The 15,086-nt window shown below is 48.9% G+C and overlaps 2 protein-coding genes across 7 annotated transcripts in view; one reads left to right on the forward strand and one right to left on the reverse strand.

The window, feature by feature from the left end:
• The window catches only part of MTSS2 (MTSS I-BAR domain containing 2), a 40,666-nt gene extending 32,527 nt beyond the window's left edge, over positions 1 to 8,139 (forward strand). For all 6 annotated transcript variants that reach the window (XM_020963566.2, XM_078149344.1, XM_078149347.1 and 3 more), the window contains 2 exons: positions 765 to 930; positions 3,368 to 8,139. In XM_020963566.2, coding sequence (XP_020819225.1) covers positions 765 to 930; positions 3,368 to 4,146 — 945 coding nt within the window. In that variant the 3' untranslated portion in view covers positions 4,147 to 8,139. The remainder of the gene's footprint in view (positions 1 to 764; positions 931 to 3,367) is intronic.
• A 3,753-nt stretch (positions 8,140 to 11,892) lies between these two features.
• IL34 (interleukin 34) overlaps positions 11,893 to 15,086 on the reverse strand; it is a 57,077-nt gene continuing 53,883 nt past the window's right edge. Inside the window, 2 exon segments of the mRNA XM_020963674.2 lie at positions 11,893 to 13,509; positions 14,456 to 14,588. Coding sequence (XP_020819333.2) covers positions 13,307 to 13,509; positions 14,456 to 14,588 — 336 coding nt within the window. The 3' untranslated portion in view covers positions 11,893 to 13,306.

A 15,086-nucleotide genomic window follows, 5' to 3' on the forward strand; every position in this document is an offset into this window, starting at 1 on the left:
GTCTTTCTGTCAGGAAGTGGGTGACGGCTTCATCATTGGTCCACAGAATGATGGTTGATCATTAAACTGATCAGAATTCGCTGGGCTTTCAAAATTGTACATTTTTATAGTGTTGATCTTTTGTTTTGTTTTTTGGCAAGGCAATTGGGGTTAAGTGACTTGCCCAGTGTCACACAGCTAGTTAGTGTCAAGTGTCTGGTTTGAGACTGGATTATGAACTCAGGTCCTCCTGGATTCTAGGGCTGGTGCTCTATCCACTGCGCCACCTAGCTGCCCTTATAGTGTCGATGTTAAAGTAGAAATTGTTCTCCTGTTCTTCTCAATTGACTCTGCATCGGTTCATAAAGTCTTCCCAAGTTTCTCTGAAACCATCCCTTACATCATTTCTTAAAGCATAATAGTATTCCATTCTATCAAATTTGTTCAGCCATTCTCCAATTGATGGGTACCCCCCAAAGTTTTAAATGCCAGAAGTCTACGGGTCCCTTCAGAGGAACAGAGCAAGAACTCTACGTAGGTAGAGCTAAGGAGAAATATTTTAGTTTGTGAGGCTGAGGGGAGGAAAGAAGGAAGGACTGTGCCGTCAAAGTGTAGATGCAGACTCTGTGAGCAGAGTGCCAAAGATGTGGCCCGGGTGGGAGTGGGGTATAGACACGACCAAGGTCAGGGATATGATATCTGCAGGTTGGGGCAGCTTGCTACCTTCTGGTTTCTGGATTTGTCTAGACGAGCTCACCTTCATCCCACCTTGGCTCTTCTTTCAGCACGGTGAAGAGGTCTCTCCCGCTGCCAGTGACCTGGCCATGGTGCTGACGCGGGGCCTGAGCCTTGAGCACCAGAAGAGCAGCCGGGACTCCTTGCAGTACTCAAGCGGCTATAGCACACAAACAACCACCCCCTCCTGCTCCGAGGACACCATCCCCTCTCAAGGTACTGCTCTGGCACCATCGACGGGGCTCTTAGAGCAACAGGCGGAGGACAGCACGTAGTACCCGATGACAGTCAATATTGATCTAGCTTGTTAAAGTTTGCTAAGCACTTCATAAACATTGTCACATCTGATCTTCGCAGCAACCCTGGGAAGTGGGTGCTATTATAAATCTCCATTTTACAGATGGCTAAACTGAGACTGAGAGGGGTTAAGTGACTTGCCTAGGGTCACACAGCTACTAAGTGCCCGAAGCTGGATTCAAAAAAATGGAAGACACATTAGATTTGAGGGCAGAAGCTTTTAGGATCATAGACTTAGAGGTGATACAGGTTATGTAGTCCAATGCCCTCATTTTACAGAGGAGGAAACTGAGGTCCACAGAAGTTGAGTCAATCAAAAACCTTTTATTAGGGGCAGCTAGGTAGCGCAGTGGATAGAGCACTGACCCTGAAGTCAGGAGAACCTGAGTTCAAATATGGTCTCAGACACATAACACTCAACACGAGCTGTGTGACCCTGGGCAAGTCACTTAACACCAATTGCCTTAAAAAAAAAAAAGTTGAGTCTGGCAACCAGGTGCCAGACACCATAAGCACTGGGGATACGAAGAAAGGAAAAACTGCCCCTGCCTTCAAGGACCACACATTCTTTTGTTTTTTTAAGGGTTTTTTTTTTTGGTAATTTTTTTAATTTTAAACTTAAATACAAAATGAGAAAAGAAAAAAATTGCAATGTACACAGCAGACCATAAGAGAGGATTCAATATAAAGCAATAAATTTCCATTTCAAATATAACAAACACGACTCATGGTTTGCAAAGTTGCCCAGCTTTTCTTTGCTTCCTTGTTGGTTTTCTTTTGTTTTCTGCTGTGCACTTTGGACTTTATTTTTTCCCCTCCCTCCCCTCCCCAACCTAAAGAAAGCTACAATCAAGCATGGATAGGTAGATATCCAAATATACATCGATATCTATAAACATACACATGTAGACTCATATGCACTCACGTACATATTTGTAAGACTGTATTATGCTTATTTCCACTTGTCACTTGTTTCTCTGAAGGTGGACAGCGTCTTCCTTCGTAAGTCCAGGTTCTTCCATGTTTTTCTAAATCAACCAGATCATCACGTCCTACACCACAGCAATCTTCCAACCCAATCACATCCAATCTGAGAGACTGTCTAGGAAAGTTTTTTTTCTCCCAATTTTCTGCATTCCTTCTATTCTTGGCTACATGGGTTTTATTTATACAAGAAAATTTTAATTTAAAATAATCAAAATTAACCTTTTTACACTTCAACAATGCCCTCTCTTATAATATAGGTTAAGGTCTAATACTAAGGAGCAAAAATTCTAAGGGGAATGACTTCCCTGAGGTCAAAGAGGAAGCAAATGGTACCTAAGGGCTTTGACCACAAATCTAATACGTTTTCCACTATCCCGCTAGATTAAATTTTGGCTCTGCTCTGACTTTAGGCAAGTTATTTGGTCTCAGTTTCTTCATCTGTAAAATGAGAGGCCCAGACAAGTAATAATTTCTAATAATAATCTCTAAAAAATCTCTTCCAGTGTTAAATCCATAATCATATAAAGCAGGGGTTCTGAACTCTTTTTTTTTTTTTTGGTGCCATAGACCCTTTGGCAGTATGATGAAGCCTATGGACTCCTTCTCAGACTAATGTTTTTAAATGCATAAAACAAAACACACAGGATTACAGAGGAAAATTATTATATTGAAAGGCAGTTATCAGAATTTTCTTTTTTCTTTTTCTTTTTTTTTTTTTTTGGCTAAGCAGTGGGGTTAAGTGACTTACCCAAGGGTCACACAGCTAGTAAGTGTTATGTGTCTGAGTCCAGATTTGAACTCAGGTCCTCCTGAATCCAGGGCCGGTGCTCTAGCCACTGCGCCACCTAGCTGCCCCTCAGAATTTTCTTAAAACAAATTCATGGACCCCAGATTAACAACTCTCTATTGTAAGAAATGTTTGGAGATGTTGCCTTCTGAAGTACAAACCCAAATAACAGATGGAGAGAGGAAGTCAGTATCATGGCATGGGTAGGATGTGATTCACAAGGCCCTCCTTGCTCCATCCAGTCTCATCTCCCTGTGTTCTCTGCGTAAGAAAAGCTGGAGTTCAGCTTTGGTTGAGGGGGGGAGCTATGAAGAGCGTAGTGATGAGGGGGTGGATTCTATGTATATAGAGCCCTGAGGTGGTCAGGAGGTGAAAAAATTCCTAGCAGCAGGCCCTACCCATAACATGGCATCTAATGCTGAAAAATATAAGACCTATCCTAATATGTGCTGGGATGGGTGGAGATGAAGGAATGAAGAAGCTTATGGAAGGGGCTTTGTGTATCTTCAGCACCTAGGACAGTGACTGCCTTCAGGTGTGTGTGCTCATGTATGGTGACGCTGTCTTTCATGGGTGCCCCAGGTTCAGACTATGACTCCTACTCTGTGAACGGGGACGTGGAAGTCGAGGGGCAGAGTGAGTTCGACAAGTCTTCCACCATTCCCCGAAACAGCAACATTGCCCAGAATTACCGCCGGATGATCCAAACCAAGAGACCCGCCTCCACGGCCGGACTGCCCACAGGCATGGCCCTGCCTTCAGGTGCCCCGCCAGGCGTGGCCACCATCCGCCGCACACCCTCCACCAAGCCTTCAGTGCGCCGCACTCTCTCAAATGCTGGCCCCATCCCCATTCGCCCACCTATTGTCCCAGTGAAGACCCCCACAGTGCCCGATTCACCTGGTTACACAGGCCCCACCCGGGTGGGCAGCGAGGAGTGCGTCTTCTATGCTGATGATGCTGCCTCATCCCATGCCCCTGATTTTGCGAAGGCCTCCCCCAAACGGCTGAGTCTCCCCAACACTGCATGGGGCAGCACCTCTCTGGAGGTGGCCAGCTACCCAGGAGCAGGACAGTCTCTCTCAGCTGAGGAGGCTGAGGAAGAGCAGCAGCAGCTGGCAGCCAATCGCCATAGCCTGGTAGAGAAGATTGGGGAGCTGGTGGCAGGTGCCCATGCTCTGGGAGAGGGGCAGTTTCCCTTTCCCACTACCCTATCTGGCACCTCAGCGGAAGAGACGCCTCTACCACCCCCTGCCGCTTCGAGTGACCCTCCAGCTGAAGACATGCTGGTGGCCATCCGGCGTGGGGTGCGGCTTCGAAGGACCATCACCAACGACAGATCTGCCCCCCGCATCTTGTGATGTTGCTGCTGCCTCCCCGGCCTCCCAAGTAAGGGAGCCCTCATGGCTTGGACTGAGCAGCTGGGGCCTCGAGAGAGAGGAGTGAGGAGAGAAAAACAGTCGGGAGCTACATTAAATACAAAAGAAAAACAATAAAGGAGAGAAAAACAAAAGTTTTTAAAAATATACAAGGCAAAGCCACTTTATGGATAGAGACACAGAATCTAGATTAAAAAATTTAAACGAGAAAAAAACTTCTTTAACAAACCTTGGAAAGGCGGAGCCATTAGCCTTGAACTCTTCTGGAGTCTCTTTCATACTTTTCTCACCCCATCTGTTCCCTTCTCTTCTCCTCATCTCCTCGCCACCCCTTGCCTTCTACACCTCTTGCCCCTCCCGAGTGAGTGGTCAGGCCTGGAACCAGTAGCTCCACAGCTCCCCCTACGTTCACACCCATGCACACACACAGAGCTTCCCACAAAAGAAGGAAATGACTCACGGTCTTTCTCGGACTGCGTTCGTCATCTCGTCATCTCGTCCTCCAGCCGGGCCACTAGTCTGAGCCGCGGCTTGGTTCCTCCCTAACTTGCCTTCCCCTTCTCCTTTGTTCTTTCCTTCCTTCTCAATGTCTCTGCTCTCTCGATTAGCCAGGACGGCAGGAAAGGGAGAACATGAGGCCAGTAGCGCCTCAGCGTCATGGGGCCCACCAGCGGAGGTCTTTTTACTTCATTTGAGGGAGCAACAAGGTGGCTAGGGCCTGCCAGTAGGCTTCAGGGCCTCACTTTGGAGTCCATTATTGCCTTGGCCTCTGTAGCGATAGGCAATATGGCCTCAGGAACAGGAACCCCTGAGACCAAGCCTGTCAGAGGTGCGAGTAACCAGAAGCAGTCCTTGGTCTTAGTAGGGTCTTTTCGAGTCTACACCTTCCTACCACTCATCAGATGTATTGGTGGGCAGAATTGGTTCTTTCTGGTGGGGAAGGTAGGAGACCTGTAGGAGCTGAGGAAAACACTGGGAAAAGGAAAGCAATGTCCCAAGTGCTATGGAGAAACTCGGGTCCATGGAGGCAGTTGGCAATGTCTCTGAGGGAACCAGGTCTAATTGGAGCACCTTGTGACAGTAACTCTGGTGGCACTTTTGGGTCAGTTTCAGCCATCCTGTCACCCCAACCCAAGACTTGGGGTCGAGGGCTAGAGCTGTACAGAGGGTATGTGTGTTGGGAGGGGGTGGGGATTATTTTGTTAATATGATAATAAAATGAAGGCGATTATACCTGGGTGAAGATTGTGTGTGTGAATGGAAGGTATGGCTGTGTGTGTGTTGGCGTAAAAGTTGTATCTCTGCAGAGGGGTGTGTGTGTGTGTGTGTGTGTGTGTGTGTGTGTGTGTGTGTGTGTGTGTGTGTGTGTGCTGTGCACACACGTGTGACAGAAGCAGCTGAACTGTAGCCGTATGGGCCTTTGGCAGGAAAAGGGAAGTTGTATTTGTTGTTAGAAAGCCATGGAGTGGCTGCTATTCTCTCCAGTGACTGGAGTTTGGCCCAAAAGGTCGGAAGGGCCTGGGGGTCTAAGCTGTAGACCCCTGTGTGGCCCATGGCAGGGTTAGGGCAGTGAGGGAGGCAGGAGACGGGGGGGGGGTGATTACTGAAGATTGGCTTTGACCCTCTGTTGCCAGAGGAGATGCCATCCATGAAGACCCCATCCGTGGCTCTAGCCTTCCAAGCCTGTGCCAGGAAGCAACAGGGTAGTAGGGTGGGGGTGGCCTTGTCTGCCCCCATACAGTGCCAAAATATGTGCCCTATTCTAGGGCAGAGGCAGGGGTGGGGGCTCAGGCCGTGGAGAGAGTTGCTACAGAAGCTTCCACCTCTCCTCCCTCTTTGTTCCACCACTCCATAGTCTAAACAGGGTAAAAAGCATGTGAGATTAAGGCGAGAGGAGTGGGTCCTGTACCCAAGAGGAAAGTGTCCAAGGGGACAAAAAGGACTCAGGCTGCGGGCCCATCACCATCACCACCAGCTCCCAGAGACAGGGTCTTCAGTGGGTTTGGGAAAGCTGGTTTTTCCTTGTATCTCAACTGGTTGGGAATACATCTGAGCCTCACTCCTCCATTGCCCTTTGCCTTAGGAGCCCAAAGGCATCTTTCTTGTGCCATAAGATAAAGGGGTCCTTGGATTCATGGCAAGAAAACCAAATTCACCTGAATTCCCTTCCCTTTTCCATTGGGCACTTCAAAGGACATTATCTATGCTGGGGGCACATTTTCTCAGGCTTTGGGGGTGTCCTTTAAACCCAGTCTCAAGAGCCATCTGAAGCATTTCTGAGCTAGAAAGCATGAGGGCAGAGAGGAAGCTGAGGCCCATGAGCTCTGAGGCTGGAGGTCGAGTGGTGGTGATGCCGCGTAGCAGGTATTGAGGATGGCAAGGGGACAGAGAGCAAAGGTTGCTGAGTAGCCGGTTCGGAAAGCTTTGGGCAGGAGTTTGCTAGGCAGCTGGTGTGATGGGCCTGGCATTTTCACATGTAAGCTGATGGTTTGCGGTGGTGTGGCATGTGGGACGTGCTGAGGGCTGCAGCCAGTGAGTGTGGTTGGGGTGGGAAGGGGTGGGGTAGTGTGTGTGCTGAGGGAGGGGGGGTGTAGAGGAGCAGTTTTTTGGTGTAAAATGATGGGAAGTATAAGGGGTTCCTCTTCCTCTGTGCCTTCCCTTTCCCCGCCCCTGTGCTCCCTTATATGCCAGGAAAGTCATTTGACTGCTTTTCAGGGACTTTCAGGGGCCCATTTGGTCAGAAGATCCTTGCTGTAGCCTGTGCAAAGGCACCGGTCACTACTCCAAACTATTTACTTGTCCAACCATGCTGGAGGAAGGATACTCTGACCCACTGCCAGGGAGGATGTGTGGGTGTCAGGTTTTCCACTCTCTCACCCATTCTCCCTCTTGACCAACAGCGTTAGGGATGGCTCACTCTGTGGCTGCGGGGCAGAATTTTCCGCGGGGGGGGGGGACTCCAGCTCTGACCTTGGCCTTGTACTACTTTACTACCCTGAGTTCCTTCTTCTGAGTGTTCCATGCAAACAGAGAAAAGATATACCATGGCCGCCCCATTGCTTTTCTCCAGAATGTCCAGGGACGCTCTTATCCCTTGGTTAGAGACAGTGGGAGCCTCCTGTCCTCCTGTACGGCTTCAGGTGAGGGCTCTGCTGAGAGGGCTGGCAAGATACTGGACAGAATGAATGCTCTTTCCTCATTTCAACTCCTAAAGTAACACTTCTCTTTCTCTTGCTCTTTGACCCCTTTCAGTCAGGAATAAGAAATGTTCTTTCTTCCAAAAGGAAGAGAAAAGGCCCCCATCACCCTCTGCATGCCATGCTTTCCTGGAGTGATGAGATAGGACAAACTAGAGGAGAAGGCAATGCAGGAGAGAATCAGGAAAGTCACAGGGCCTTTAAAGATGCCCCCAAGTACTCCTCCCTAGGCTGAGCCCATCATATCCCCACTGCCCTGGAAGCACCCCTGGTGTTGTATATAGAGCTCCAATTCTGCCCTTGTTTTCGGGCTCTGGCCCAGCCCTGTCATTAGTGATTAGTAATAACCACATAGGCCCCGGCCCGCCAGCCCTCTCAGACCGGAGCCAACAATACCACCACACAGACTTTTTTTTTGTTTAGTTTGGGGATTTGTTTTTATTGTTCATTTTGTACAGAGAAAAATCCCTTTCAAAAGTGTCTTTTGACTGACGTAACTTTTCTGGTGCTGTTGTTAACCTGTTTCTTTTTTTAATTTATTTTCCCTTTTGCCCCGTACTTCTGTCTTCCCTTTGGCTCCCCTTTCCTCACCCGCTCCCCTACCCCTCTACCCAGCCATCGGTTCTTTTTGTTGGTTTGTTTGTTGGACTTTGGACAAATTATCCTTTTTCTCCTGCCCCACCATGATCCAGCCCTTGAGTTGAATAGTCACTGCTACAAGTAACAGACGCACTGTGAACACTCCAGTATTAATAAAAGCTGTACTGTAATTAACGAATGCCTCTTCGAGACTCCTGCCTGGCTTCCTGTTACTCAGCTGCTCTCGCCTCTATCCACCTCCTTTCTTCCCTCTGCCTTACTCCTCTCCGCGCCTTCCTCTAGGAAGATGGACACTTGCTTGGTCCTGGCTTCTTGGTTTCACGCTCTCCACTGCCATGCAAGGCACAGTGTCGGCTCAGTGTGGGGACTACATGAGCCTAAAGCACCTAGCTAGGAAATAATCAGAGCCATCCAGAAAAGGAATGGGTTATCTCAGAGGACTTCTCAGCAGAGCCGGGACGGCTATCTATCAGGTGGTCATGAAAGGTCACGAATCTGGCTAAGGCTGTTAGCACTCATGCCAGCTGCCACCCAGCATTACCTGCTGCTGCTTTTATGAAAAAGGTATAGCTAGGTCTGGGGGGAGGGAATCATCTTCATTTCCTGGGTTCCTGGGGCTGATGGCTCTCTCTGCAATATCCAAAGGTATCTGGAGTAGATAAAGCATTTATTTAGTACTTACTATGTACCACTGTGCTAAACATTGGAACATTGAGGACATATGTATATATGTGTGTATGTTTATATGTGTATATATACATACACACACATATTATGCAAACAAGAAACAAGACAGCTCCTGACCTTGAGGACTTTACATTTTAATGAGAGATTACATAAAGGGATACTAGAAAGGGGGGAGGAGAATATTAGTAAAGAGGCCTGGAGAGGAAGGCACCTTGTAGCCTTGTTCCTGGCCAGATAAGACAAAAAACTGGGGGGTAGGGCAGGGAGGAGCCCAAGAGTGGAGCCCTGGGATCTCTAGAAGAGCGCAAGCAAGATGTTGAAGGGACTCTTCAGTCCACGCCACATAAGATCTGTTGAAGGAACTAGAAATGTTTAGTCTGGACAAAAACAAAAACAAAAAAACTTGGCATTGAGGGACCTGGGGGAGGGAGGAGAGAGAAGTTACAAAGACTGTCATGGAGATCTTCAGGTATTTCAAAAGGCATCGGGTGCTTAGCTCCAGAGGGCAGTAGTAGGAACCTTTGATTAGTGGCTGCAGAGACTCAGATGTTGGCTCTCAGTAAGGAAACACCTGACCTCTGGAGCCATCCCAAAGTGGAATGGGCGCCAGACCAGTGGACGAGAAGGGAACTTCTTCCCTGGACATCCTTGACAAAGGGACACAAAGATGCACAGTTTATCAGGCAAGAAGCATTTATTAAGCATCTGCTATGAGCCGGGAACTGTGTTAAGCACCAGGGATACAAAAAAAGGCAAATGGAAGTCCCTGCCCTCAAGGAGCTCACAGTCTAACGGGAGATACAGGAAGCAAACAAATATGTACAAACAACCTATAGACGGGAGAAATAGGAAATAATTAAAAGAGGGAAGGAAATGGAATGAAGAGGGGTTGGAAAAGGCTTCCTGTAGAAGGCAGGATTTGGGTCGGATCTTAAAGGAAGCCAGGGAAGGCAGCAGGTGGAGACGAGGAGGGAGACCATTCCAGGCATGGGGACAGCCAGAGAAAATGCCCAGAGCTGAGAGATTAAGTGTCTTCTTCATGGAACAGCAAAGAGGTCAGTGTCACCAGAGAGAACGGTGTATGTCGAGGAGGAAGGAATCGGAAGACTGGAAAGGTAGTAGGGAGCTAGGTTATGAAGGGCTTTGAATGCCAGAGGATTTTGTATTCGTTCTTGGAAGTGATTGGGAGCCAATGGAGTTTATTGAATTGGGGCCGGGGGGGGGGGTGACCTGTGCTTTAGGAAAATTAATTTGGTGGCTGAACGGAGGATAGACTGGAGTGGGGAAGAGATGGAAGGTAACAGACTCACCCACAGCTATTGCAATAATCTAGGCATAAAGTGATGAGAACCCGCATCAGAAGGGTGGCAGCATCAGAGAAGGGGGCATATTTGAGAGATGATGCAAAGGTGAAATCAACAAATCTTGACAACAGATTGGATATGGAGGGTGGTGAGAGATGATGAGGAGTCCCAGACTACTCCTAGGTGTGAGTGTGAGGGACTGGGAATATAGTGTTACCCTCAACAGTGATAGGGAAATTAGGAGGTTTCAAGGGAAAGATGAGTTGTCACAGACATACCGAGTTTAAGATGTTCATCAGACATCCAGTTTGAGATGTCTAAAGAGCGGTTAGAGATGTGAGAGTGGAGGTCAGTAGAGGCTGGGGCAAGATAGGTAGATTAGAGAATCATCAGCATCGACGGTAATTAAATCCATGGGAGTTGAAGAGATCACTGTGTAAAGTAGTACAGAGGGAGAAGAGAAGGAGCCTAGGATAGAACCCTCTGGGACACCTACAGTTAGAAGGTGCGATCTGCAGGAAGATGCAGCAAAGGAGAGTCAGAAGGAGAGGTCAGAGAGGGAGGAGGAAAACCTAGAAAGAAGAGAGCACCAAGGATTAAGGTGATTACCAGTGTAGAAGGCCAAAGAGAGGTCAAGGAGAATCAGGATTTGGCAATTAGATCATTGGTAACTTTGGAGAGAGGAGCTCTGGGGAATGATAAGGTTGGAAGCTGGATTGTAAAGGATTAACAGTGACAGGAGAGGAAGTGGACACACCTCTTGTAGACAGCCTTTCTGAGTTCAGCTAAAAAGGGCAGAGGAGATACAGGGTGAAAGTTAGCAGGGATGGAAGGATCAAGTGATGGTTTCTTCAAGATTGGGGAGACATGGGCATGTTTGTAGACAGTAGAGGGAGAGGCTGAAAATAAGTGGAAAAGTGAGGATGGCAGAAGGGGCAATCCATTGGAGGAGATGGGACAGAATAAGATCGCTTACAGGTAAAGGCCTTAGCAATAGTAAGGCCACTTCATCATGTCACATGGGTAGAGGACAGCGGCAGAAGGCATACGAGTGACGGGAGATGAGGGAGCTCACGGCAAACGGCCTCTGTTTTTTCCATAGAGTATGAGGCAGGGTTCTCAGTCGAGAGAATGGGTGGAGGGGGATACATGGGAGATTTGAGGAGGGAAGAGCTTAAATGAGATCATATTTGCTATATACTCAGCACTGTGCCTGGCACACAGTAAATGTTTGTTCCTTTCCCCTTTGCTTGGCAGCCTCGGCTGTCCACTGAAGCTCTTGGGAGGGGGGGAGGTTCCTGTCCCTCTGAGGGAATGTGTATCAGGCTTTCCACTCCAAATGTGAACATCTGGAAAAATGGATCAACTTCCAAGGGGAAACCAAGGGTGTAACCCCCCCACCAGCAGAGTAAGCAAAGCCCCAAGAAGTTGTATATGATCTGACAGAACTGCTCCCCTCCCCCAAGAGTGGGTAAAGTTTAGCCTCCAGGAAGGCTCCCCAGCCTCTCCTGAGCTATGAGCATCTTCTTGTCCTACTGAGGTCAAAAAAGAAAGCTGGGGCAGGGGAAGATGAAAGACACTGGGGAGACCTAGAGGCCAGGCCATGGTAAGTAGAGGAAACAAGGTACCACGGAAAGAACCCTGGGTCTGGAGTCAGAGAACCTAGATTCATTTTACAACCTGTGTGACCTTGGGAAAACATTTTAAACCTTCTGGGCCTCAGTTTTCCCCTCTGCAAAAGAAAGGGGTTTATAATGGACCATCCCTCCAGCTCCAAATCTCTGATCCTATAAAAGAGTGTTGGAGGAAAAACCCTCCTGTCCTGCCTGCTCACAGCCTGGCAGAAGCTGACACGTCACCACCAAAAAAAGGGCCTAAGGAAGAGCACTGCACCCCTGCCCAGCTGCCTCATTTGGGTAAACACAAAGTCACAAATCAAATAAAATGAAAAACAAGTATTTAATAGGAAAAAAAATTAAAGAAATGGAAAAGAATCAGCATGGCAAGACATGGCATTTTAATACACCCCATTCCTCCTTCCCAGTCCCCAGGCTGTTGTCTCCAGTGAGGGCAGCCCCTCACTCCAATCGCCCACTCCCAGCCCCCAACCCCCAGAACCCCTGGCAGATCCCAAAGGCCAAGGGGGGCAGCAGCCCCAGAAGCCAATGAGATGCTCCTCCCTGAGCATCCTGGAAGCAGTCCTCAGGGGATGGCAGCTCTCAAAGAGCAGTGACCCCCCCCCCAGTTTTTCTCCCTTCCCAGAACTCCACCACCATCCCCAATCCAGGCCAAAGGCCTTTTGACGGGCCTGCAGCAAACTGGCCCAATGAGCTTCTCTGCCAGCCTTTCTGGGAGTCCTTCTTTGACCTTGGAACACTAGCACTCCCTTCACTCTATAGAACATGGTTTTCCCTCTCTGAGATAGGTCCTCCCAACTGCGCAGGCGGCATTCTCCATCAGTAGGTAGGCTTGTAGCAACCTCACCAGCCTTCGAGTTCCTCCTCTTCCAGGTACCTCCTAGCTCTCCTGGAATAGCACCCCAGGCCACCAGCTCTGGAGAACAGCTAGTGGTGTCGTTACAGAAAGTTTGCTCCCCTCTTCTTCCATCTCAGAAACAGCCCTACATTTCCCCAGTGTTCCTTGGGCCCAAGGAGCTCAAAGCACTTTTACAACATTCCCCTTCCTGCTTTTGGTCTCTGCCCTTGGAAGGGAGGCAGATGGCAGGGACGGATCTTATTTTTACTGAAACTGAAGGCACAGACTCAACTGGGAGCTAATCTGGGGTCAGAAGCTCAGGCTGCTCCCCCCATCAGCCACTCCTCAGCTTTATTACCATTGACTGCACACTCTGCCCCACTCCACTGGGGTCTGACTCAGCTCTCTTGGTACTGAGGAACCCCACATCTCTTCATTCTGGCAGGGGCCTGGGATCTATTTCGCAACCATGAAGACAAGGGCTAAAGCAGACAAACAGGACAGGCCTGCTCCATAGGCAGAGCCCTCTGCCCTGCCTATGGGAGCCCATGGGAGGGGCTGAGGCCTGACCACACCAACTTCAGTCACTAAGGGCTTCTGAGGCAAAAGGAAAAAGAGAGAGAGACTAGGCTCGAGGGGATAAGTAAGTGAGAAGACAGCCTAGCTCTTCTCTGGCAAGATCTCTCCAGAAGGAAGAGGGGCTTCTTCTCTGAGCTGCTCCACAAGGGACTATTCCCAGGATGGAAATGGGGGCGGGGGGATTCCAAGGGCCTCCCTCCCAAATGCTGAGGTGAGAATTACAGGCCTGAGACGCTTGAGAGGCTGGGCCCAAGCGGTCCCCCTGGGCTCCAGAGCAGAGTCAAGACTAGAAGGACTTGCTCAGGGTGTAAAGCGCTCTTCCCCCAGAGTGGCCTTCCCCTCGGGGGGCCTCGGCTCTCTCTCTGCCACCACAGATGTTTGGGCTCCTGAATGACGGTACAGCAGAGTGGCTGGGCCAGCACACTGGGGAGGGGCGTGGTGGCTGTGAGGCTGAGCTTGGGGGACCACGCAGTCCTCCCAATTGTGGATGTTACTCTCTTTACCTGTGAGAGAAGACAGAAATCAGGGGGCTGTGGTTCAAATCCCACGTCTCTCATTATGTGTGTGCCCTGGGCAAGCCACCTAACCTCAATGAGGGAGCTGGACCTCACGGTCTCTTCCACCTCTAGGTCTACAAGCTTATGATTTCTCGGGTCTCAATTTCTTCATCTCTAATATGACGGAGAGTATCATTAGACAATCTCCACACCTCTAAATCTATCCTCCGAGGAAAGCCACCTTCCCATCACAAGTCCATAAAAAAAAATGCCACTAGAATTAACATACTGGGATTCTATTGGAAATGTTGTGAATTGCCCCCAGGTGAGTACCACCTCTTGAGACATACATGTGAAAGTCACAGAATTTTAAAAGTGGGAAGAGTAGCTACACAATACCTAAAAAGGAATCCTCATTAATAATGATGATGATGATGATGAAGATGATGATGATGATGATGATGATGATACATAGGTTTGCAAAGGCTTAACACATGGCATGTCACTATGGTCATCCAGTCTCTTCCAGTGAGGAAGAGCCTACCACCTGGAGGCAGACCATTGGAATTGGGCATAGCTCCAGTGGTTAGAAAGCTCTTCCAAACATCAAGCCTAAATTTGTCCACTTTCTGGCTTCCACCCACTGCGCTTCAGCTGGCCCTCTGGGGTCAAAAAAAGCCCAAGTCTAACCCTGACAGGAAAGCCCTTCGTAAACCAGAAGACAGGGACCCAGTCCCTTACCCTGAGTCTCCTTTTCTCCAAGCTAAGCACCTCTAGTTCCCCAGTTCAAGGTAAGGAAGCACAGGGCATATATTACATGTGGTATAGGGCAGGTAGGACATGTGGCAACACTTAATGGATGCCCATCCAGGTCCTGAGGGCTCCCTCAGCACCTTGAAGAGGCCCATCATCCTCCTCCCTCCCACTCCCTGTCTCCCCCTGCCATCCTTACAGCACAAGCAGTAGAGTAGGTCCATCACTTTGTAGCAGTTGTCAAGAAGTGCCTTTGGCTTCACCAACTTCCGGTCCCTGCCTGAATTTGCAAGAGTCAAGATTGTCTCCACCTGTGGGTCCACCTGCAGGTCCTGGAAGATAAACACACTGAGCCATCAGGACTGCTCTGTAAAACAGGAGCATCATGGTCCATACCTACATTCAGTTCTGGGCACCGTGTTTTAAAAGCAACACTTAAAAGGGTAGCACAGCCAGAGGAGATGAGAGGACTTGAAACCATCAGACAGCAAAAGGAACAAGGATTTTTAACCTAAAGACCAGTAGATCAACTGCCCCAAAGGGCATAATCTTCTAATACTTAAAGGGCCCATGAAGAAGAATCACAGAAGCTCTGGGCAGCAGGAGACCTCAGGGACCATCTAGTCCAAACTCCCACCCTATAACAAGCTTGAAACAAGGCAGAACCAAAATGGCAAAGGAGCAGGAGGCAATAAAGCCACGTGGCCACCCACAGCTCCTCCATACAACAAACCCAACAGCTGGCCATCCAGGCACTGCTTGAAGGTCATGAGGGACAGGAAACCTACTACTTTCCAAGGTGGAATATTCCGCTCTGTGATAACTCCCAT

The sequence above is a fragment of the Phascolarctos cinereus genome, unplaced genomic scaffold, assembly GCF_003287225.1.
Source record: "Phascolarctos cinereus isolate Bilbo 61053 unplaced genomic scaffold, phaCin_HiC Scaffold_2;HRSCAF=192, whole genome shotgun sequence".
In the NCBI taxonomy this organism is placed as follows: Eukaryota; Metazoa; Chordata; class Mammalia; order Diprotodontia; family Phascolarctidae; genus Phascolarctos; species Phascolarctos cinereus.